This window comes from Strigops habroptila, chromosome 1, assembly GCF_004027225.2.
Source record: "Strigops habroptila isolate Jane chromosome 1, bStrHab1.2.pri, whole genome shotgun sequence".
NCBI classification, from domain to species: Eukaryota; Metazoa; Chordata; class Aves; order Psittaciformes; family Psittacidae; genus Strigops; species Strigops habroptila.
In genome coordinates this window covers 22,944,403-22,968,908 of record NC_044277.2, presented here as the reverse complement: position 1 = coordinate 22,968,908, position 24,506 = coordinate 22,944,403, and the positions used below count along the sequence as shown (strand labels likewise).

General features: G+C 39.6%; 1 protein-coding gene across 1 annotated transcript in view; it reads left to right on the top strand.

Moving 5' to 3' along the window:
- The first annotated feature begins 2,090 nt into the window (after window positions 1-2,090).
- CPQ (carboxypeptidase Q) overlaps window positions 2,091-24,506 on the top strand; it is a 141,577-nt gene continuing 119,161 nt past the window's right edge. The window contains exons 1-3 of the mRNA XM_030506502.1: window positions 2,091-2,141; window positions 5,935-6,397; window positions 18,458-18,665. Of these exons, the coding sequence (XP_030362362.1) occupies window positions 5,971-6,397; window positions 18,458-18,665 (635 nt within the window). The 5' untranslated portion in view covers window positions 2,091-2,141; window positions 5,935-5,970. The remainder of the gene's footprint in view (window positions 2,142-5,934; window positions 6,398-18,457; window positions 18,666-24,506) is intronic.

Here is a 24,506-nt window from a genome sequence, read left to right as displayed (position 1 = left end):
CATTAGCTATGTACTTTGGCATTCATTGTAATATGAACAACATTGTGTATTTTGGTGCCTTGATTTCCTAACTGCCTTCCTTTCATTAAATATTTCTGTTCTATTCAGTTGTTCTTATCTAAAAATATTGCTGAATTCCTATCTTTTGTCTCTGAAAATATAATGTACTCCCCTTTGAGAACTGTTCGTATTTTGAATGCTCATTAGAATAATATCAGCTGCTAAGTGGCTGAGGCATTGTTCAGTGGTAATATCTTTTATTTTTACCTTATTTTTTGTCTTAGCTGTCGCTGTTTCTTAGGGAGGTAACAGACTGATTGTTTCTGTAGCTTTGCTGATACAGTACGCTGCACATGGATTATGGTGTGATTCTTCAGGCTTACTGCCATCCGTTTTAGCAGCAGCTACTGAGTAAGATGAGATCATGGTAGCCTGTTACTATTCTGAGGCTTGCAGGTGAAGAGTTAAGTGGGATTCCTTTTACTGCTTCCTTCCTATGTTAAGCTGTACTACTTCCACCGTACACTGTATAAATATAGGGTATGAACTTTTGCCAAATGGGAAGCTATGACTGCAGTATCTCTGGGCACATTTGGACTTTCTCTGTTTCAATCCTTAGCTTTCTTTAAATACTTTCTATTCTCCCCACACAAGTCAGTATCACTATTGGGCATATGTGGTCAAACACTACTAGATCACACTTATCTATTCAAAGATTTCAGGACATGTCTTCAGTTGTAGCGAATCAAGACAGTTCTGAAGTTAGTAAAGGTTGAAACAGCTCTGGTGTTTCCTTTAGAATTTTAGAGTTTTTTGGTCCAAGTAGTAAGATTTCATTTTTTTTTTTTTCAAAGTCTTGTATCCATATTGTGTTGTACTCTTCCTTTCCTTAGCTTTAGATGTAAAGAGGCTCATTTTAAGGACTTTGTAACGTAAGCGGTAACTTTGGCTGTGAGTGTTCCCAAAGCCAAGATTTTCCAACTGATTAAATGTTCTCCCAGATGAGGAAAAGCAGTCTTGGAGAAATGTCTGCTTTTCTGTTTCACTCTTCAAGATCATAAAGCTTTCTCCTCCACCCCTTTATCTTTCTAAGTGGTGGAAGAACTCCATGACTTTATTTTTAGGCAGAAATCTCCTCCTCATTTTGCAAGTCCACCTAGCCTTCCAGCCATCCTACTCCACAGCTGTCACAACAAACTTTCCTTCAGATGCTATTAAATGTATCAGACATCACTCCACAGCATGTGAGTTTGCTACCCTGGGGCTTTTCAGTCTATTCTCATGTTATCAAAAACCACTATGTGATTTCAAGTTTCCTACATTCCTTGGAGAAAAATCAAATGGTACATAGTTAGGAAACTGATAGGTAGGAAACTGCAGATTTAGCAGACCTCTAGCAATTAAGTGGTTAATAGCCTCAATTTATTGTTTTCTTTCACAATTTCCCATAACCATGACTCTTGTGAACTTTCTATGTCCTTTGTCTATATTTTCAACTGGGATTTTGGGAAAACTTTGCCACACTGGAGAAGCAGCATTGCTCTATCTTTGTTTATCCTATTTCTGTTCCCTCTGCTCCTCTTTCAGTTATCTGATTGCTGTAGACTGTTCTCATCTGAGAGGTTTTTTTATCCTCTTTCTCTCATTTTTTTCCATCTGCTACATTTTTATTGTAATAATTTTAATGGTGGTAACATCCGTTAGCCTGGTTACAGATTGGGTGTGCTAAAGATCTGTTATATAAGGGCATCATAAAAGATGAAGATCCCAATGATCTTGCCCTTTAGCATCAAAGACAGTAGTTAGCTACAGACAAATGGATCAGGTAATAGGTGAAAGCGTCCTTAAAATAGCTGCTTAGCTGCTATTAAACATCTTATGACACTGTCTGCGCTGCACTACCAATGTAGCATTGTGCTGTACATTTCATTCTCTTTCATACTAATTGGAGCTCGAAAAGAGTTATTTCCTGCCTTTAATTTCTGTTTTTCTTCTGCATACCTGAACCCTTTCACCCTTGATTTTTTTAAATCCTTTCAGCTTATGTTTATGGCTTCCTTCTGTATTCTGAATCACAGATTTCGGCTGGAAGACATCTTGTGAGTCCAAACTCCCTGTTTAAGCAGGGTCAGCTGCAGCAGGTAAAAAAGTGCATTCTTATGTTCAGATGGACCCAGGTATTGGCATGGATGGGTACCCTCTCTCCACTTTACCTGAAGCTAAAAGAACTGGAACTGTTGTACATTACTGTGTTTTAGCTTTGTTCTCATTTTGGAGAACAGAGTTTCCATGGTTTCTAAGTGTAGTCTCTCATCCTGGAAAGCTGAGAGCCTATGTAACCCTTTAAACTAGAGATAATTAAACCTTGAGCCCTGCTGAAGTTTCTGAAGAGACCAAATTCATCTGTCATAAACATGCAGTGTTTAATATGTCAGTGGCTTTCAGTTCTGCTCAAAATTGGAAGAGGAGCAATAGCCGCTCCCGCTTTTTGTTAATGTCAGTTGTTAGAAGTCCCTTTGAAGAAGTGAAAGATGGGAGTTGTCATTTTATATAGTCTTGAGAGCTTAATTTTTTTAGGAATATACCATAAACATGAGTCTGCAGGCAAGGCTGGAATGGGGCTATTCTGTGTCCTTTCGATGCATGCAAGCTTTACATGGTCAGAGAAATAAAGTGGAGGGATTGTAACCCTGTAAAGAGCATCCTTACTTCCTGGAAGGGCAAGGGGGGGGAACCCCAGATTCTTATCCCTACTTAAGAAAATGGGTATTTTGTACTAAAGAACCATGGAATGAGATCCATTAATAGGTCTGGGAGAAACACTTCCTAAAAGTGTGTTTTCTTTCTCTCTCATTTTGCTCTAAACTATTGAAGAAATTCAGTGAATAATTAAATGCATTGAACAATTGTGACTGTCCTATAATTTTATTTTATTTTTTTTAATTTGGTTGACACTGTGGTGTTCATTTGCTGAGTCATAGCTAGGGAGATGTGCAAAAATCAGTAGTCTCTTTTCCTTCATGGTTCACTGAGGTGATAAACTTAATGTTTCAGAGTCTGGGACAACAGATGTGCTTTTCTTTCCCTGAATTAGCAGTGTAGTGATGCCTGTATTGCAGTCCAAGTGAGTAGGATGTCATTTTGCCTAGCAGGGAATTATTTCTTAACTCTGCTAGCCTTTGGACAGATTATGCCAGACTAGTCAAGGAAAGCACAATAAATTACATTCCCATTCTTGTATCATTGTGCAGGTTTTGAATTCAGTTATACTTCTCTTACAGTGCTATGGTAGGTAGTGAGATGCTGTGCGTGGCAGGAGTATGTTACATCTAGAAAAGCTGTGGAAACACATGGGAAATTCGTGGAAAAAGTGCGCCTTTTGAATGCAGCTCCTCTGGGGCAGCCTTTGGAGTGAAGTTGCTGCTGGTTTTAAATGAATCCAGGAAAAGCAAAGGAAGCATTTCTTAGTTAAGGGAAACATGATAACTGTGGTTTCATTTCTCCACTGAAAGAATGCATGAAGTTAGTAGCTGGGGGCTCTTTGAGGTGGCCAATGCTAATTAAACAATCCTCCTGTGTTTTCTGTTTAACAACTAAATGTATCAGCTTTGTCTGGTAGATTTTGCAAACCCTTAAACAAACAAACCCCCACACTTGAAGCTTTTGAAGCTAACTCTCCAAAGTTGTTGTCTTACTCCACTCAGTAAGAATTTGTTTTATGGTAGAAATCAGATTATCTTGCTTGCTTCTTTGTGGATGATGAGCTTGGCAAAAATCAGAGAACGAGCATGGTCATCCTGAGAAAATTACTGATGTCTCTAGCAAAGGATGTCTATGAGCATGTAATTAACTGGTCCAAAGGGAAGGAACATGGGGGGAACATGGGGAAAGTATAGAGCGTAGCAATAAAAATACACCAGTACCCTCTGCATAGTATAACCACAAATAAACAGTAACTCAGACTATAAAAGGTATTTTACAGTTCTCTGTCAGTATCCTGAGATAACCCAAGTCTTCCACTCCTGGTTGTGTAAGACCTTTGCCCTGTCTGTCTTGCAGAGAGAGAGGAAATATATGTGATAGATTTATCATTCATAGATAAAATCACGGATGATTTTTGTTGTTCTTTTGGGAAAGTGACATTTCACTGTGAAGGATTTGTTACTGCATTGATCTCAGGTTTAGGGGACATTTGAATAGTTAAGGAGAACAGCTTAATATTCTTATATTGCTAAAGCTATTGTTTAAGTTGCTGTTTATGAGAAGACCCATAAAGGCCTATGAAACGCTGGAAATTTGCGCTGGTTATCGTATGAGCAAGGCTTGGTGACTCCAAAACGTTTGTGTGTATTTTTTGTTTGGTGGTTGTTGTTGTTTTTCTTCTGGTTTATGGATCCTAGAAGTGTGGTTTAATCCTTTCACTCTTTCTGTGTGAAGTGGATTGAAAAGCAGTTCGACAGATGAGCTGAGAGTGTTGTGATCATTGGCACAAAGTCCAGTTGGAGACCAGTAACTAAAGGTGTCCCCCAGAAGTCAATGCTTGGTCTAGTCCTCTTCAATGTTTTATTTAGTGATCTGGATGCTTGGACAGAGGGCACCCTCAGCATGTTTGCAGATAATACAAAGTTAGGAGGAGCGGCTAGTACGGTAGATGGTTGTGCTGACATTCTGAGGCACCTTGATACTAAATAAATACAAATGGAAGAAGGAATATTAGCCAGTAAACTAGTCCTTTGATTTTGTTAAGACAGCTGTTTCCTAGTAAAACATATTTTGTAGAGGCTAACATTTGCCTTTAGTGTAACTGTTTTTTGAGGCAAGTTGCATTCTTTTTCAAAAATACTGGTATTCCCATGAAAGTCCATGAAAATGGTAAAAGTGCTGAATCTAAATCTTTTTGGGCTAGCAGTAATTGTCAGTTCACTTGGCTGTTAACTAATTACTATTTTTTAAAGTCTCATAATAGCTGCAGCTATAGAGCTGATTTAAAGGCCTTATTTCTTATTGCTAATTTTTATCATTCGAATTGTAGCCTGATTAAAATTCAAAGGAAAATAAACCAATTACATTTCCTTTTGTGTATATCAATAAAGACCTTTATATTTTGGACTTGGATAATCATATTTCCTATATTATAAAAGAGCTTTGCAACTATTATTCCAGAGGGTTTTTGTCAGTTCAATTAATAGTATAGACAAACTATTGCTTTGTAAGATCTTAAAAACGAGAACTTTTAACAATAAGATGGATAAACTATTAAGTGTTAAGAAAGATAACTCTTGGTATTCAACCCAGGATCAGCACCTCTGGCACTGCACCTCTCTACAATGCTGATGAAGTCAGCCCTTAAGAGATATACCAGTTAATAAGAAATGGTGTTTTTCTGATAGTCACAGATTTTCTTCCTGGGGGCATTGGATCTAAGTTGCTCTGACATCTTTCTAGTCCAATAGAAAGTCCTTTCCTGATTATGAAGATAGAGATTAAGAAGCACTTTTATTTGTGAATGGTTCAAGAAATGTTTTTGTCCAGGTGTTTTGTGTGAAGACATTTGATTTGGCACTTCTGGCAAATTCTGCTCCTAACAGAGCAGAAAGGAGAAAGGAGATGCAGAGCTGCTCCTGGATGGGAGCAGCCCTGGGTTTTGATTTAGTGAAAGATGTGATTATTTAAAGAGATGCAGCATTCCAAGGATGTTTCTGAAGACCACAACAAAGATTGTGCCCAGTGGTCTAAGTATCTTTTTCATTTGCTTTCAATAATTGTGTCTCCAAGTTGAGTTTTCTTTCCTGCCAGTTCTGATCAAAGCATTTTCGTGATAAACTGATTTCTTTTCATTTTGTTCTGTCTGCCAATCTAAGTAACAAAAAGCACTGCTGATAGCTGTATGAGGGGTTTTTATAGCCTTTTTTTTTCTTTTTGTCTTTCTAACAGGCCATCTGTGGAAAAGAAAAAAAAAAAAAGAGAAAAATGAAGTGCGTATTCTTAATATTTTTCATTAATTTATTACCACTGTATGCTGGGAAGTCTTTGACAAGAGATGGCAGTTACCCAAGAACATTTGAAGACATTAAAAATGAGATAGCTGGCTATTCTGATATTGCTAAAGCTATTATTAATCTTGCTGTTCATGGAAAAGCTCAAAACAGATCCTATGAAAGATTAGCAGTTTTTGCTGATACCATAGGACCTAGACTAAGTGGCATGAAAAATCTAGATGCAGCCATCAAGTATATGTTCAGTGCCCTGCGGGAAGATGGGCTGGAAAATGTGCATCTGGAGCCTGTGAAAGTACCACACTGGGAAAGAGGAGAAGAGTTTGCAATGATGTTGGAACCAAGGAATCACAGCATTGCTATTTTGGGTCTTGGGAGCAGTGTTGGAACTCGTCCAGAAGGTAACTCTTGCTTTTGGAATTAAGTATAATTTGCTTTTTAATGCCAAACTGTATGATACACCTAACTACTCTCAGTGGTGAAACTGAAGTATTCTTCATGCTGTAGTTCTGCAAGAGAAGATGCTATTTTTCTGGGACTTCTCTGTATGACATGGTTGTGAATGATGCAGTTTGGTTTAACTCAGTTTGGTTGAACCGGCCAGTAAAATTAGAGTTGACTCCTGAACTCTCCATTAAATCTATACCTTTTTGTCTAACACTCCTGAACCTTGCTTGCAATGATTCTGCTCCTCCATTGAAGCTTGTGGGAAATGTTCTTTTAATCCGGGATTTTCCAGCCCTTCTTTTTCGTGTTGGCCAGAGAAGTTCTCCATGGGGCATTGAGTTGATCCATGATTTCTGTTCTTTTTGCTGTGCCCTATCCCCCCAGGCCCAGCACTTCACTCTGGCAAAAAACAAGACAGCAGGATGAGGACACTCTCATGCTGAGCTTGGCAATGCCAGCCCCTCGCTAAGCATGGCAGTTGGCATCTGTGTGTCCTTCCCTTCCCTTGTCTCATGCTTACCTTGGAAAAGTCTTTGGTACTCATGTGTTACTGAACTGCATGTTGCCTTGTAGTGGATGATGTGTGGTATGTTACTGTGGGAACAAGAATGATCTTCAGCTGGGCTCAGCAAAATCAAGGTGTTTTGAGCCGCAAAATATTACCTTGCTTGCAAACAGAATTATTTATAAGGTTCTCTTTTTGTACGTATTGATGTGGGGCTTTCTATTTAAAGGCTGGAGGACAAATTTTTGTGACTGCTCTCCATAAGTAACAATAGGCTTATTCTTAGACCACTTCAAAAGCATTCTTATTCCTTTATGAGAAGATAAATTTGGTTTAGGAAATAGAATGTAACATGATAGTAATAATTATTTTTATGAATTGTAATTTTTTGTGATAGTGAGCTTTCTGTTTGAAATGAAACAAATAATGTATAAAAGCTGTTTTGTTTAGAAAAATTATATAGCCATTCAAAACACAACAAAGTAAAACTGGGTAATTTAGGATAGGTTTGGAATAAACCTTAGTTGGGAAACTGCTACTGTAAATTTTGTCTGAGATATTTCTGTCATATTGAGGAAAACACATGCCTAAAATACAAAACAACTAAACCCATTAATAATATCTGTTTATCCCATAATACGTCTATAAGGCTTAGTACTTTGATAGGAGGATATTTATAGCAAAGGTTAAACCTACAACTTACTTTGTATCCTTTCCAGCCTTATTGCAAGCTTCCTAAAAAGGAAGCTAAAATTAATATGGCATTTTTGGAGTTGAGCAAGTGTTACTGAACCTGCAAAGAGAACTTGCAATTTAATCTCGGCAAACATCTTCACATCCTGAGAAGTCTGGTTTTCACTCCCTTTCTTAGCTGTGTAGTTATTTGTAGTTGCCTGATCTTACTCCTAGGTTTGCCTTTTTTTCATTTAGAAAGTTACTGAATTTACGCATTTAAAAATGCTCACAGAGGCTAATCCTGTCTTTCTTTTTCATCTGTAAAGTTCTTATTATAAGACAAGATTGTATTATCCAGCACTGGTTTATGCTCAGTAATGTTCAAAACCCTCGCATTATTCTCCCTCAACATTTACTTTCCTCTGAGATCTGCCATGTTTCTGAAGAGGTGTATGTGTTGGTGCTAGAAGACTGCATGGCAGTGAGATCTCTCATAGAAGAGCGGGCAGTTTCTTACACATGGTGGTATCATTTTGATTAAATTACCTTCTGATTTAAAATCTATCTGACTGTTCCTGGCTGTTAAGATTTCTGCTGGTCTGATCTTGCTCTGTGAAGCTGTGACAGGTTGTCCTAATTGAGGGAGGTTACAGGGGGTAGCTGGTCCATGGTGAGCTCTTGGCTATCATTCTTCTGCTTGCTGGATCAGCTGCCTGGCTGACGGAAGTGTCTGGTGAGAGGTGCTTGTCACCAGCCTCTCTGGGCAAGAGAATTGCAAGGTGTGCTGCTCAGAAAAGTGGTGTCCCACTTATCCCAAGCACAGAATAAAAAATGTGTGGTTAGACTATTAAACACTGCCTCATCACTTCTGAGGAATTCATTCCTAGATCTGCTCCCTCTGCTCTAACCAGCAATTGTCACTGAGCCCTATTCCTGAGAAAAAGGGATAGGCAGTTGCCCTAAATCACATCAGAAATATTTGAACAATTTTCCTCAGCGAGGGAATATCGGCTGTTCTGTTTTGTCCTGTTTTAGCCAAGAAGCTGTGGGAGCGTGAGTCATCCTGTAATCAAAATAATGCAACTCAGTATGAGATGCTTGATGCTGATTCTCCTGGCATTGTGCTGTTGTTGTTGCACGGGATCAACTAGGGACATCGACTGCTGCCATGCCGAGCTTTGCATGTGTTAAAGGCTGAGGACTGGCTTCCAGTCGTTGGCTTCATGATCTGGCCATTGGTGAGCCACTTAGTGGCCATGGCCTTTAGAGGCACCTTCAGAGCTGCCTCTAAAGTGGACTGTGCAGGTGATCCCTGAGGGTGTTTGGTATTAGCTTGATAATTATTGTGTTTTAAATCAGGATACATTTTGGACCCCTTAGTTAACAAACCTCTGTCTCTGTAGAGCCCAAACAGATCCCTTTCTTGATATTACTGATGCCTACTTAGACCCAGAGGACAGCACTGGCTGGGCTTACAATCTTTTAAACTCTGGGGATGCAGTTAAGACGGGACTCCCCACTCCCAGCAGGATGTACAGAAAACCATTTCTTGCTTTCTCATCCTCTCAGTTGTGTCCTGTGTGCCTCCTTTCCCATTATGTGCCCTCAGGCTTGACACCAGATGGGCTAAGAAAATAGGAAGCATTGGTAGATACTTAAAACATTGCTTTTCTTTGGATGTGCTTAGTGCTACATGCTGGACTTTGTGAACCCCCGGTGCCCTAGGAGCAACTCCTGGAGCTCAGATGCCTGAGCTAGTGCTCTGAAGGGCTCTTTAATAACATGGGAATAACCTAACAGCAGTTAGAAACCTGGCTTTGAATGTTGGAAATTCAGGGTTTCTGTTCTGTTTTGTCCATGGAAATTCAGACCAGTGTTTCCTAAGAGTGACCCAATGGCCAGAGCACACGCTGAGGCTGCTTGCTTTCCGTTTCAGCATACATCATGCAGGTGTGGAAAAAAAATCCACGATCCTGTGGGACAAGGGCAGGAAGCCCTAAATGATAGCAACATTTTAGCCATGGAACTTGAGCCAGCATTGACTCCAGGATACAAGGAGGGTCTCTTCTTGCAGGTCTTCTATCTAACCCACACCTATGGGGTTGAAAACCTTATGGGACATGGACAGAGCTTTGCCCCTTTATTGGATTTGTGGGGATTTGCCTACTTCGGCTCAGATATGAATTTGGCATAGACCTAGTTGGCTCACTTGAGGTTGGAACAGTTCTGATGATGTGCAGGAGGCTTTTCAGTACTTTGTGATCTTGTGGATAAGATCTACATTTCCCTATTTTCTTCTTCAGGACTAGGCAGCATGACAGGATGTCAAGTTTCCAGATTCAGTCTGATTTATACAGCAAAAAGGGGTAGCACAGAAAAGGTTAGGTTTTTTTATCGAAGAGGAAAATTTTTCAGAATCCCAAGATTTGAAGGTGTTGGGTCAAAGAGAAAGTTTTCGTTTCTTTTCATCACCTTACAAGGAGGGAGTAACTTTCGTGCCTGTCTTAGTGACAGGGAGAGAAAAAACATGAAATGCCGAGTGATCCGGATTTCCAGAAGTCAGCAGAGGTTTAAAATGGTCACCACCTTGAAGAAACGGATTTCTCGGTAACAGACAGGATTGAATGTTAGAAAGTGCTTAGTTGAGGGAGCTGACAAACGGGAGGTTTACCATATTTAGTCAATGCCCTTGTCTCGTTTCCAGTGTTTCAACATTGGCAAAACATACATACATAGAGAGAGACTGTTGATTTCTGGTAGTACTGATTATATCCCCCAAATTCTGAGGAAAATAGATATAATTGTTGCTTTGAGAATCCCATAATTGAAGGAAAGTAGTAGTTTAGCAGATGTTTAACCATAAAGTATCAAAAAAAATTTTTTTTTTTTTTTTTTTGCGTTTTAAAATATACTTCCCCCCCCCCCCCGATGAGTGACCCTGCCCTTTCATTTTAAAGAAATCCTGACGAGTAGGACCAACCCCAGAATGCAGCCTGCCTGAAACGTCTCCTCGAAAAATGAACAGCTTCTGGTTTCTATGTACTGTTTTCTGCAGCAAAACTGAAATAATACAAATATGAAGATGATGTATTGGCAGACTTCTTCCTAGTTTTCATGTTCAAGTCATGGAGTTTTTTTGTTTAACTATCAACAACATTTGGTCCAGTCTTGCTCTTACAGAAGTTGGTGGGAGTTTTGCCACTTAGATAATATAAAAATAGTTCCAGCTTGTTATTTATAAAATGGGGTTAATATGTGTCTCAAAGCTGTTGAAGGTGTGTACTGTTGCTGTAGGCTTACAGTCCTTAAAGGGGCTGACATCCCTTTAAGGATGCTGCTGAAAGAAGTGGTCTGGCTCCAGTCCTGGCTGATACATTTTTCCCTGATGTTGACCCTCCTTTTTTGTTTCTCAGTGGTGAAGTGGATTAGGGAATTCAGATAGATTAACAAAAGGCCTCCCCCAAAATTAATTTTAATATGTACCAAGGGAATTACGCTTGAGTTGGATGGTGACTGACCTACTGGGAGAGAAAGAAATCCTTCTGGAGAGACTTGGGCACCCTTTTTGACGAGGCCTGCAGTGCTGAGAACCGGGGTTGGAGGCAGTCATAGACATGAGAGCACAGTGCATGGCAAAGCTCTCCTCCTGTCTTCACTGGATCCCTGTTTTTCTATGTATAAGGAGCTATTGATTCACATCTTGAGACCATGAGCCTCAGTATTGTTTGTTATTACTTAGAGCAGTGCTGCTTGTGGTACAGTAACTATGCTACTGTTTTTCTTGGAATGTAAAAGAGGATGTCCGTGAAGGACCTTGGATGCTGTGGTGTTCAGTGGCCCAGCGTCTGGGCCAAAAGTTAGTGCAATGGCATTTCGAAGATTTAGAGTGTAGGAGTAGCTGTGTGGCTTTGAGGTGAACAGGCTGTCTGGGAAAGACATGGGTTCCAGTCGCTGCTGTAGTAAATGTTCAGGTGAACTGTACAGATTGGCAACAGCAAAAAACTGAATTTTCAGCTCTTGGCCCTTTTCAGCGTCACTGAGTCAAGGGTGGTTACTTCAAGGATGGTGAGCCCAGGCTGAAGCTTCTGCCTGACACTAAGAGAGGCAGGATTTGAACATGATTTTCTGTATGTGTGGGGAATGCATGCACAGCTGGGTCGCACTGGCACTTTCCCTCTCAGGGGACTGTCTACAGTGACTGGCATCTTGAGTCACTATGGAGGGAATGGCCGCCCTTGGTTCATCCTGTTTTGGGCACTTGTGTGCTGCAAAACTAGCTTTTCTAGATCCTGTTCTTGGTGCCTGCTTCTCCCCAGACACGGGGCAAGCCTGTGCCCTGTGCAGGGCTGCTCCTGGGAGAACCAGACCTGTTGCCCCACTCTTTTGGCATACAAGGCTTTGTGCTGGGGGTCAGGTCCAACCCCCTTGCTACTACGATTTACTGCTGCACAGTAAGCTACATGCTATTGAAACCAAACTGTTCTAATGAGATCCAGTATTTGCTGGAAATTAAAAGTCATTTGTACTGAAAATGTGACTATTACACAGTGTTTATTTTTCTCTGTGTTCTTCTTAAAGAACAGAGTAATACATTTAGCCTCTGTGCTATGCATCAGAGCTGAATAGTTTTGGATAACTCTCCTATGTAATTTTAGTTTCATGAAGTAATTCTGTTTGCTGTTCCACAGAGTAGGTGAGGTCACATTTTCCAGAAGTATATTCAGATCTTACAAAATCTTTCTTCCTGATAAAAGCCCTCTTCTTCGTTTCACAGTTTCCGTAAAATATTACATCTTTTCTTTGTACCTTAATTCTTATATCAATACATATTGATATGTGCTAGTAGAACAAATGTGTTTCTAGGGTACATTTCTTAAAGTATTTTAAATTTTTAGTATATGCTAATAATTTTTGAGGGAGAAAAAAAAGTAAGTGATGATATGAATCTTTAAATTGCTTCAGCCTGACACCAGTCCTTAATTTGATGGGTTCATTATGGACCCAGAATTTGGGTTTGTTTTTCTGAAAATCTTGTTGAATTGTGTGGGACATTGGGGGCAAAGCTGAACTAACTGCTGGAGAGAGCTGAAAAGTGACATGTTTTTAAAAGAGGTAAGGTAGAAGTTGAGAGGAAAAATGTTTTCTGGGCAGATTTTAGAGGACGCTGAACTTAAATAGGATATAATGCCAGGTCTTAGCTTTCAAGAATATATTTGCCTTCTCTCTCTACCCCTCAAACCGTTCTTTTCTTTGACCTGTCCCAACAACTACCTTTCTTCCCTATTGCCAGACATATACATCTACTTTTTCCCTGTTGCATGCTTTACCTTCTTATATCTTTATCCAGGACTATTGATCCTGGCACGTGCTCCGGTTCTGTGCAGGATGATGTGGCATCCAGGGTCCAAGACTGACATTTTTACAGTGTAACTGCACATCCTGCCTGGTACATTATAACTTTTTGTGCAGCTGTTTCCCGTGGTCCATGCAAAAAAATTTCCAGGTTTTCTGTATCTCTGTGAAAGAAGCTACCTTGCGAATAGGCACAAGACAGTGCATGTGAGCCATTTCTGAAAGGACCAGGGGTGTGATGCTTTTATCCTGGGGAGATGGGCAAGTCTGAAGGACAACTGGATTAGCCAGGCTAAGGTCAGAAAAATTTGGGGCTACCACCTGCATGTGCTTAGGGTTAGCATGGAATACAGTATACTTTGATGTGGCAGCTTCCAGGCTAAATTAACTTTGTGGGAGAGCTGAGGTGGAAATTGAGACATCTGAGAAGTGGCAGCCATGCAGTAGGCAAGAAACAAGGGTGGTCTGATGTCTCCACTCTGTGAGGCAGGGCTATGATCATCAGGTAGGCTTAATGCACTGCTCTTGTGGTCTCTTACTGCTCCTACTCTTTCTTTTGTCTTGATTTCCTGGTCGTGCTGTCCTGGTGCCTGGTTCTGATGAATGGAGATGTAGCACTCTTGTCTCCTCCTTGCTGTCATAACTGCAGAGGCCAGGACATGTTTCAGATACAATCTTCACCAGTTTCAAAATCCCCACCAGCACCAGAACAGTAAGATGTTGTTGACTTTTAGTGTTGATATTTCAGGCAGTATTTTATGCTTAGGATGCAAAAATTTTAAAATATGTAACGCACAGGGAAGCTTAATGGATACTTGGTCAATGTATTCTCAAGCTTTGTTGTGTTAAGACTTAAAAATACCATATTTTAATTGTTTTAAGCAAAAATTGCCTTGCCCATCAGAGTATTTATTTGACAGTGGCAGCTTCAGTGCATGTGAATCAGTGGCATTGCTGTTCCATAATGTGATTTGTAAGAGAAATCGTAATTCTTATGTTAACTCGGTGTGAAGTAAATGAAGTTTGGCAGGTACATAGGGGTGCATTGTTCACATGCTGTTATTGAAAAAAAATTATTGTCAAATTAATGATGGCTGCATTTGGCTTTGTAACTAGATCTTCAAGGCGCTGTTCCTGTCAACAGAAAAGAGACTGGGGGAAAACCAAGAATTGTAGAATCATAGAATAGTAAGGGTTGGAAAGGACCTTAAGATCATCTAGTTCCAAGCCCCCTGCCATGGGTGGGGTCACCTCGCACTAAACCACGTGGCCCAAGGCTCTGTCCAACCTGGCCTTGAACACTGCCAGGGATGGAGCATTCACAACTTCCTTGGGCAACCTGTTCCAATGCCTCACCACCCTCACTGTAAAGAACTTCTTCCTTATATCTAATCTAAACTTCCCCTGTTAAAGTTTGAACCCATTACCCCTTGTCCTACCACTACAGTCCCTAAGGAAGAGTCCCTCCCCAGCATCCTTGTAGACCCCCTTCAGATATTGGAAGGCTGCTATGAGGTCACCACGCAGCCTTCTCTTCTCCAGGCTGAACAGCCCCAACTTTCTCAGCCTGTCTTCATACGGGAGGTGCTCCAGCCCCCTTATCATCCTCATGGCCCTCCTCTGGACTCGCTCCAACAGCTCCATGTCCTTTTTATGTTGAGGACACCAGAACTGTACGCAGTACTCCAAGTGAGGTCTCACAAGAACAGAGTAGAGGGGCAGGATCACCTCCTTCGACCTGCTGGTCATGCTTCTTTTGATGCAGCCCAGGATACGGTTGGCTTTCTGGGCTGCCAGCGCACACTGCCGGCTCATGTTAAACTTCTTATCAACCAACACCCCCAAATCCTTCTCTGCAGGGCTGCTCTGAGTCTCTTCTCCGCCCAACCTGTAGCAACAATAGAACAGCAACAATATTCTGTATGAAGTTTCCTTGATGTTTTAGTAGAGATTAATCAGTTTTAAAAATCTGATAATAGGGTGAATTTTCTTTTTTTTTTTTTCCCCCTTACTTTTCTCTGAAACCTGTTAGTAACACAGACAGATGCATAGCTCCAAATACTATAATGGCTTAAGTATTCATTGCATTTAATCTTGGGGAGGATAGGTTCCTTTATGAGGAATTCCCTTTGAACTAATCTATTTCTGGCATGATTGCTGGCAGGGAAGCATGTGCTAGGAGGTGGCTCTCCAGACAGAATTGTTCATGCCAAGAATCAGACTTTTGATGTATGGCAGTGTTGCAGACAGCTGATTTACAGGTTCTTTTTCATGTGCACATATATATATAATTGGGCTTTCTGTAGCTAGTAAAGAATAACTGTAATCAGTCATGCCTTTGTCCTGCCTGTGACAGACTTTAGACTTTGCAAATGTGGACCATGCCATTTATTTCAGCTGGCAGTGTGATCATCAAAGTTGTGGCAGAGTGTTAGAAACATACATTTCTGTGTACAGAGGACTTTGTAATACATAATTCTGTTGGTAATTGAAAGTTGCCTGCTTGTTCCCACCATCAACACCCTTTCTGTACCTTAATTCTCAGAAATGACAGAGTACAATTTACTGTTTAATATGAGAAATGAGAGGAAACCCTAGTACTACATAGATGCTTTTGCTTACTCACCCAGCCCAACAATATGTATAGTGTTTCACATGGTGAGAACAAATAAAGAGTCTTCAGCTTCATACAGTCAGCCAAGTTTATCACGTTTGTAATTCTGTCTTCAATGCTTCATGCCCTTTACTTAGCTAATTCCCCAAATGCTCCATATTCATCTTTTGGGCTGTGTGGGTTATAATCTTTAGATCTTGCTTAAGCAAGCAGGCAATCTGCCTCCCTCCTTACTTGTGTTTTCTGAAGACTTCTGTTCAATAACACACAGTCAAGCTCTGGATCAGATAACGGTAAGAGTGAGAAAGATATAGAACAGCTTTTGATATGGGAAAATCAAAAGAGCCATGAGGCATTGAATTGTTAGGAGATGGTGGGGGTAGAGTTTTGTTATTTGGTTGAAGGCTCAATAAGGTGAAGCATTGCCCATTTTTGAAAGGAGTAACTTATTCTCCTTGCATTGGTAAACCGTTGGGGTTTTTGCTTCATTTCTCCCTGTCCACAGGAGATCTTAGGGTGATTTGTGTATGTGTGTCCACATATTTATTTAAAATGAACATTGCTCTTGTCACTTCAGTAGATGAGAATGTGACTAAAATGCAAATTAGTTACTGAATTAGTCAGAAGTTACACAAGAGTAAAGTTTTACTTTGTTACCAAAAGCACTATAATTAATGCTTTATGTATATGGTGCTGCCATTAAATTAAACTTGCAGAGAGAAACTGTGTTTTGTTTTGTTAAAGGATGGCTTTATTTAGCTTCTTTGGGAACATTCAGAAGTAGAGATACTGGGCTGGAGTTTGCAGCTCTGCATTCTTTCCCTTAGCTTCAAATCCCACAAAGCTCACTGTACAAACTTCTGATGCCTGTCATACAGGGAGGACATTTACTTCTCCATGATATTGATAGTTACTAGCTGTCTGTAGAATTCTTTAAAAACCATCCAGAGTTGGTGTTTGTTCATTAATGCAGTAAAGTAATGCCAAGAAGAGTTACTCTTAGCTTCCTATGATGCACAGTCACTAATATGACATGTGCCCTTTCAGTGCCTTCTGCACGATCCAAGTGGAGCATTGGGAGAGCTAATATGAAGTACGGGTTGCAGTATCAGCCTACTACTGGCTTTTCTTGTGGAAAATGAAATTTTGCAGATACCTGCCTTTATTTCCAGTGACATGGTTCCATACCCAAAATGATCCTATCACTGGGATGCTCCTTAGGTAGGCAGCTGAACCTTCATTAGAAGCAGCTGGGGTCTGTTAGCATGCTCACCTACCTGCCAACAACAACTAGTAATATTTGAAGGTGATTCCCTGGTTTGGCTCTCTGTGCCTCTTTCAGTAAAGCTAAGAATCTGAATAGTTACTCAGTTAAAATTTTCTACACCTCTCACGCTAGGTTAGTTCTGTAGCTAAAACTCACAGGCTTTGGCAGTAGCAGTGGATGTCTCTTGCCCTTTTAGTGGTGCACTCTTAAGAAACCAAACCTGTGTGAAATAGTTTCTTTAAGGTTTTGAAGTGTACTGTAGTTTGATCTTAAAGAAGCCATGAGCCTGGATACGCTGGTGCTGGGAGAGATGATCTTCTATTTCTGTCAGTTCTTCTCATGTATTACAGTCTCAAATACAAGCCTTTGAACTCTTCTCCAAATAATTCTTAGCCTACAAAAAACAAAAAAGAAAAAAAGCGGGGGGGGGGGGGGGGGGGGATAAAAAAAAAGAAAGAGGACTTTCGGAGGAAATGTTTTCTTTTTAAAAACATGATGGTTTCAACTTCTTCAACCAATCCTTGCTAGACATTTGTTATTAGTTTTAGTTTTCATGATGTATTTTGTGGCATTTAGGTGAAATGTAGAACACTAAAATTTCAGGCATCCGTTACTGCTTCTATATTTAGAAGAAAAGAACCAGCCCGCATTGTTAAGCAGTTTCTGTTGGTTACTTATCTCTGGAACCAATCAGCAAAATTGGATTTTAAGCATAGTGGTCGTTTTAATGAATTACTTCTTCAATGCTGAGAAATATAGTTTGTCAGTTAATGTTCTAAGAAGTCAGAAGAATTCTCTGGCTTTGGAAGAAATGACTTCTCTATAAAATCCTTTGTTTCTTCAAGCAGGATAGTTTAGCAATTTAAAACTATTCCAACTATGAAAAACAAAGAGCTGAATGGGATCTTTCTTACCATGTGTGAATAGTTCTGCAGAAGTACCTGCCTGTCTCCTCTGTACCACACCTGGGAAAGATGGGTTCCTGGGAAAACTCTCAGAAAGAGATCCTGTAGAACTGTGGTATTATCCTGAATTAAATATGAAGGTGGTTTTGTTTTGGTTTTTTTTTTTTTTTTTTTAATCTATAAGCGAACAACAAAACTTGTTGAAACTGCAGAGCTTTAATTTCATCTAATTTAAGTATTTCAGTCTAAAAATCTGTGCTTCCAGTTGTTTTATGTTAAGCAAAGTTGTTTAGCAACATATCAAAACAATTCCATGAAAAGAGCACTATCTTTTTTTTATTAATCCCATAGGCATCTTTTGCAAATGTTTTTGTACTATAAATGATTGCAGCGAGGCATTAAAGCACATGCAGAGAACAGAATTCTCCCCATATATCCTTCTTGCCCTTCAAGTTATGTTTTAATACCAACCTGATAGCAGGGTTTACAGAACTGTGTGTACTTGGTTCAGGGTGCTATTACAGCTATTTATACCAATCCCTGCTGAAGCATTTCACATAGTCTTCTTTCTCCAGTAATAATTTAAATCTGTTTTAAATCTGTGTTCTGCATAGCCAATGCTTTTCTGTCTGTTAAAACTGGCTGTAGGAGAGTTACAGGGAAGCAGTGTTAAAGCCAATGTAATATTTCTTTCAGGAATTACGGCGGAAGTTATAGTGGTAGTCTCTTTTGATGAACTTCACAAAAGAGCTCAGGAGGCCAAGGGGAAGATTGTTGTCTACAACAAACCTTTCATCAGTTATGGTGAAACTGTGCGATACAGATCACAAGGAGCAGTGGAAGCTGCTAAAGTTGGAGCAGTCGCATCACTCATTAGATCCATTGCATCTTTTTCTATTCAAAGGTAAGTATTTTTTTTTCGTTTCTCCCTGTAACTCACATTTCAGCCTTTAATTCACATGTCTTTTCTGGGCGGGCGGTTTTGTTCTCTGTGACTTAAACATTGCCAGTTACGAGTGGGTGTTCAGTTGTGAAACTGTTGGCTGCACAATAATTTTTTTCCCCTGTGCTTTGTCATTCTTTCAAAATGTTTTCATTTTTTGTTGCTGATCCAAATTTTATGTATTTGTTTTAAAGAACTTCCTGCTTTCTCAAGGCTGCCATAAATATTCTGAGATCAACCACAATCAAATGTCTTTGGTGACACCATGTACCAGACTTTCAGTGATGATTCTGTATATTTGATCATTTTGTATATTTGACCAGAATGTAAGTGCACAGGTTTTATAGTGTTGCTCATTTTTCTAGTATGAGTCTGTCTTGTACGAGATGAAGGAGTAGTCTGCTTTAAACATAATAATTTAGAACAGTTTAGCAGTGAGGTTTGTAATTCTCACAATTCTTTTGAACTGAGGTAGGTTGAAACGATGATTTTTTTATTTATTTTTTTTTTTTAATTCAAGTATTTTTAGATGTCTTAGTACATTACTCTATTTGTCCTGTATAGAGTTACATTCCTTTTTTAGTTTTCTGGTTCGTAACAGAATTCCATATTTTATCTGGTGATTTTTTCCAACTCTGAAAGCTTACACTTAAAATGCTTGTCCATTGTGAAAAAGACAAGTTGAGGCATAGAGAGGAAATGAAGAAGAGTTCAGGTATAAAGTAAAAGGGTGACAGAAAAACCTTGTCTTTTAACATAGTGTTTTTTAAATTTTACAGTTATTGGTGAGCTTAATGCCTGCAGCAAGGTTTGCATAGTAGTCTGCTGACTGCGACTAGAGTTCTGGTCATGCAGGTTCAGACAGCAATGCTGGGCTGAGGACTGCAGATGGGACAGACCCATCTCCCTGCCCACTCTCCTCAACCTGAGCCGCAGCCTGAGCAGGAGTGGCAGAGGCTTTAAGTGATGCCAGACACAAAGTCTGAGTGCTTAAACTGTAAAGCTGTGTTAATAAAACCACTTAAGGCAGCATGGAAGAGACACATGCAGTTTGTACAAGAAGTGCTGTATTTTGCAACTCTGTTTTTTTTTTTTTTTGCAAATACATGTTTAGAGCAGTACAGGCTGTTTGTTCCTCCCCCTAGCTGCCTAATAACTCCCTGCCCACAGAAGAGTCATTGGCAGCAACTAACATGCCCCTGAATGTGTAATACACCATAAACTGGAATTGTTTTCTATTTAGATAACAGCATGGTTTCTTTCTGATCTCTGCTCCTAGGTTTTGTTTCTACAGAAGTCTAGACTGGTAGGTGGGAAGGGCTGGTATGGCTTTGGATCTTTCTTGAGGCTGGGACTGGGAAGTGGCTGGGACAGGCACTTGGAAGCATGCTAGATTCCACCATTTCAGACAGAACATAAGTATTCACAACTCGGTAGTAGAAATGTGCAAGCATCACCATTTTTGATGCTTCAGAAAGTCTGAGAAATGCAGTAATGCTAACTAACTGTATTGGATCATGTGCAGAAGATGGCTTTGGTGCCAGTGTAGTTGACAGCATTTTTATATGTTCCATATTCTGCTAAAGAACCCAACATTACCTGTTTAAAATGCTTTCTCAAAACCAAAATTCTTTGAATTCAGATGCTATCCAAACTATACTAGAGTATTTCTTAGTGCCCAACAAATGTGTTATTTACAATATATTTTCTAATAATTTTATAATACAGTTCATAGTAATGAACAGATAGCAGAACATGTTTCAAAAACAATTTTATGAAAAATTATATGGTTTCAAAATAGCCTTATAGGTATCATCAAAGAATATTGCAATCTATAATCTGTTGATTATCTGAAAACCAGAAAATGATCTATGCCATCGTTAGTTTTGGTGCCCTGCAGAGGTGTTCATTTGAAAGCAACTCTTTGTATCTTCTGCTATTTATGGAAGTGCATTTTAACATGTAATGGAAAATTTAGAGATGAGGAACAGAGGTGGAGACTGAAGGTAATAAAGCCTGTTTATTACGTCTGGGTACTGGCATTACAGCTATTTCAGAATTGAATGAAAAGAGAGGAGAAACAGATGCCGAATGCATGTTTGTTTAGAAGTATTGAATCCCTAATTGAGGCTGGGAGCTGAGGTGTCATTCCCAAAAGCAATTTCAAATTTAGATGCTGCCAGGAAGCACTTTTTCACTAAATGTACTTTCTGTCCTTTCTTCGTTTACCTTCACTTAGGGGGTTTTTTGGGTCTTTGAGGGATTGGTTGGTCTATTTTTTCCTATAATAAGGGAGGTATTCAGGTCCAGTCTGTTATTTCTGCCACTCCATAATGCCTAGATCTGTTTGTCTTGTTTGTAACAGAAAATAGGTGTTGCTGTAGGCAGGATGGATTTTCTTATCTCCATGCCTTCTCCTGTGTTTTCTCTTAATGACCAGCTGTGTGGCTCCTTGTCTGTCCTACCAATGTGCTCTGCTGGATGGGCTCTGTGCTGGATGGGGTATTTCTTGTCAATCAGTGTCGGAGGCACTGTTCAAGACACTTGCCTTTTCGATTGACTGATGGGAAATACTGTTGCTGCAGGGAGTAGCATGTTAGAAGGGTGAGACATGAAAGGTAAAAAGCCGATAAAAGACTTCTAAATGTTGTGAAAGAAAGTCTTGAATTCTTTCATTTTGTACAGTGTTGCTTTGTTGACCAGAACCTTTACTTCTTGGGCCTGTGGGTTTACATGTGCACCCGTAATATGAATAACTGATAATGGGATTGTGGCAGTTTCCCAAAATACCCTGGGAATGTCTTAGAAAGTATTCTCCTGATAGTGCACCATCCTACTTTCAGCAGGTGAATAAAGAGTGGAAATTCACAGTTTTCCCTAAACTATATCAGCTTCAGCATTCAGTGTGTTGATTGTGAGTTTTGTTTTGTTTTTGTTTTTGTTTTTTTAAGATTTCAACCTCTTTTGGACATGGGGTTGCTTATTGTTATTTACTTACTCTATTTACAATAAATTAAACTGGCTGGAACAATGAAAGCCACTTTGTGGCATGATTTCTAGGTGATCTTGCAGTACGAATAATAATAATAGGTTAAAGCTAAGTACTTTAGTAGATAAACATCTTAGGCTTATTAGGGCTGATTATTAACAGACAAGACAGAATTGGTAAAATCACAATGTGAATTAAATCAATGTTCTCTTGCTGGCAGCTTGGTGGCTGTTCTTTGTTCCAGAGGTGGCAAGTGGCTGCGACATTGTCAGGGGCAAGAAGTGTGAAGGGAACCTGTGTGCACAGGTTATTTTTCTTGAAGGTATGATAGTACAGCTATGGAGTAAATGAAACCACTTGAGGACTCAGGCATCCCAACTCTGAATGAGCCTAAGAAGTGATGAACTTGATTATGCTCAGGAAAACTCACTGCTGTGTTTATATTGGGGCTCATGCCAACTTGTTGGTAGCAGTGAAGGACTTAAAGGATTTGTTGTTGAGTTTCAAGGAATGGATTAATTTATTTAAGACAGAAATGGTAAGTGAATAGGAAATAATGAAGAGCAACTATTTTTAATGAACCTTCTCAAATAACGTGTTGCTGTAATCAGTCAACAGTATCCATAGTATTTGATTATTTGGAGAAATACGGATGTTGACTTTTGCTTTAATAGGTTGACTGTGATGTGATTAATGGTCTTGTACAAGTGAAAGTAATACATGTATTTACTGTTGTGTGCAATAAACTGATGAGTATTTCCCAGTTTGTAATGGATGTTTTTACAGCAAAAATACTCAGTTTACAAGGCATGGTTAAAAAAGTGTTGTAATAAGCTAGCCATAAGTCTGGTTTTTTTGCTTCCTAGCTGTATGTTTTCAGAACATTTTATAGATAAAAGTTATCCTTTAGCTGTGAAGTGGTCCAGTATTTATCCTATGGTGAATGTACTATTAGGAATCTAAAACTAGAAGTAAATCCTGTTCCTCAAGAACCACAGATTAGATAAGGTTGTAACACTGTGTCTTGTCATAATTACCCCTTCAAGGGCTCTAGAAAGAAGCAAAATTGAGTGTTTTATGAGAACTCAAAAGGAAAGTTCCCAAGAATCCTCAGAGATAAATGCCAAGAGCCCAATTATTTTTTTTTTTAAATGCTGCAGAACAGTCTCTCCAATATATAAGAAATCCAACAGGGATCTTATTACAAGGCCCAAATAGACCAAGTAGTTTATATTGGGGCTCATGCGCTCCACAGTCTGGAGACTGTTAACAAGGACATACCTGGTCAAGTTCTTCTCTTTTTGGGCTCAATTCACCATCTTATACTTACCTGAAACCAGTGATTTCCTTCACTTTTTCTCCCTTTCCTCAGGCTACAAATGGCCCAGACACAATGTCTGCTTGTGAAGCTCTGGTAACTAATCAAAAGCTGTGTCTGGATGAAAGCTGAGTTCATGAGTGGCACAGTGCAACTCAAGATTTATGGCAGAGGTTGCACAGATAGCCCAAGTGGATACATATGACACAATTAAGTGCAGGCATGCCAGGGCTGAAATGTATGTGGATTTGAAAACTGTTGCTTTTCCTTTATCTTAATTTCCCCTGTCTGTAACCTCACATGGTTTATTTTCTTCTGCCATGTATAGTCATGTATACCTTTTGGTATATACATTGTACTCTCAAAGTGCATTTTCTTTTCCTCTCCTGCTTTCCCTTTTACTCTTCACTGCTTTGTAAACAATTTATTCCCTTCTCAATCTCTCTGGCAATGTTTGTGAGCTAGCATCATTTTTCAGCTTCAGGTGCTAGCACAATGACTTCTTACCACATCACCTCTTCCTAATGCTTGGTCTGCTGCCTTTCCAAATGTGAGACTTGCTACCTAAGGAGAGCTTCCTCCTTTCGCTAAAACTCAATGTCTAAGGAAAGGAAGGGTTTATTAACATTGGTAGTGGTAGACATTCAACTTCTGCTTGTTCTGCCAAGTTTTCTGGAATCTGGGATGGTGCAGTAGTTTTGGTAGGATTTTTTTTTTTTTGTTTGTTTGTTTTTTTTTTTTTTTTTTTTTTTTTATAGAAAAGAAATGCATCTGGCCTTTAAAACTGATGTTGTATCTTTGAAATACTGTATGCTCTGATTGTGTCATGAGTCCTGATGGCTCCTGTCCTCCCTCCAGCCCCTCCTTCACAATGAATGCCAGTATACCTAATGCTTTGCTGCCATCTTAGGAATCTTTCTTCCTGTGACCCGTTCTTCTGCCCATAGAGGAGGACCAGTGTTGTGCCCATGTGAGATTGTATTTCACCTGGTAAGCACTGGCTGAGACTTGGATGTGAGCATGAGAACAGTTCTCTTTTAATATGGGACTCGACATGACTTGAGCTCAGCCTGCCTATGAGCTGTAGGTCAGGTCCCTGAGCATCTCTATTGCTCTGTGTGGACATGGTCTAGCTAAGAGGACCTATATTCCCTTTCATGTACCACTGGTAATCAAGTGGGTGAGACAGGTCACTTTGCCTTAGAAAGCTGCCCCTGTTGCCCATTAAATGTCCTGGACCACTAGCTGTTGTTTTCAGCCAAAAATCTTGACTTGTGTGTATGTTTCTAAAAATTAACCTACATCCTAAAATAATTTCAGGAGCTCTTCAGCTAAGCACTTAATTTTTAATGTCTTCTTTCATTTTGGTCGTTTAATAAACAACACAATTGCTGTGAACCACAGAGCTTATGGTAGCACAAAATAGGATTTAGGTTTGTCATCACTTTTTCTTCAGTAACACTGTCTGTTGTAGCATGGGAATGGTCCAGATTGC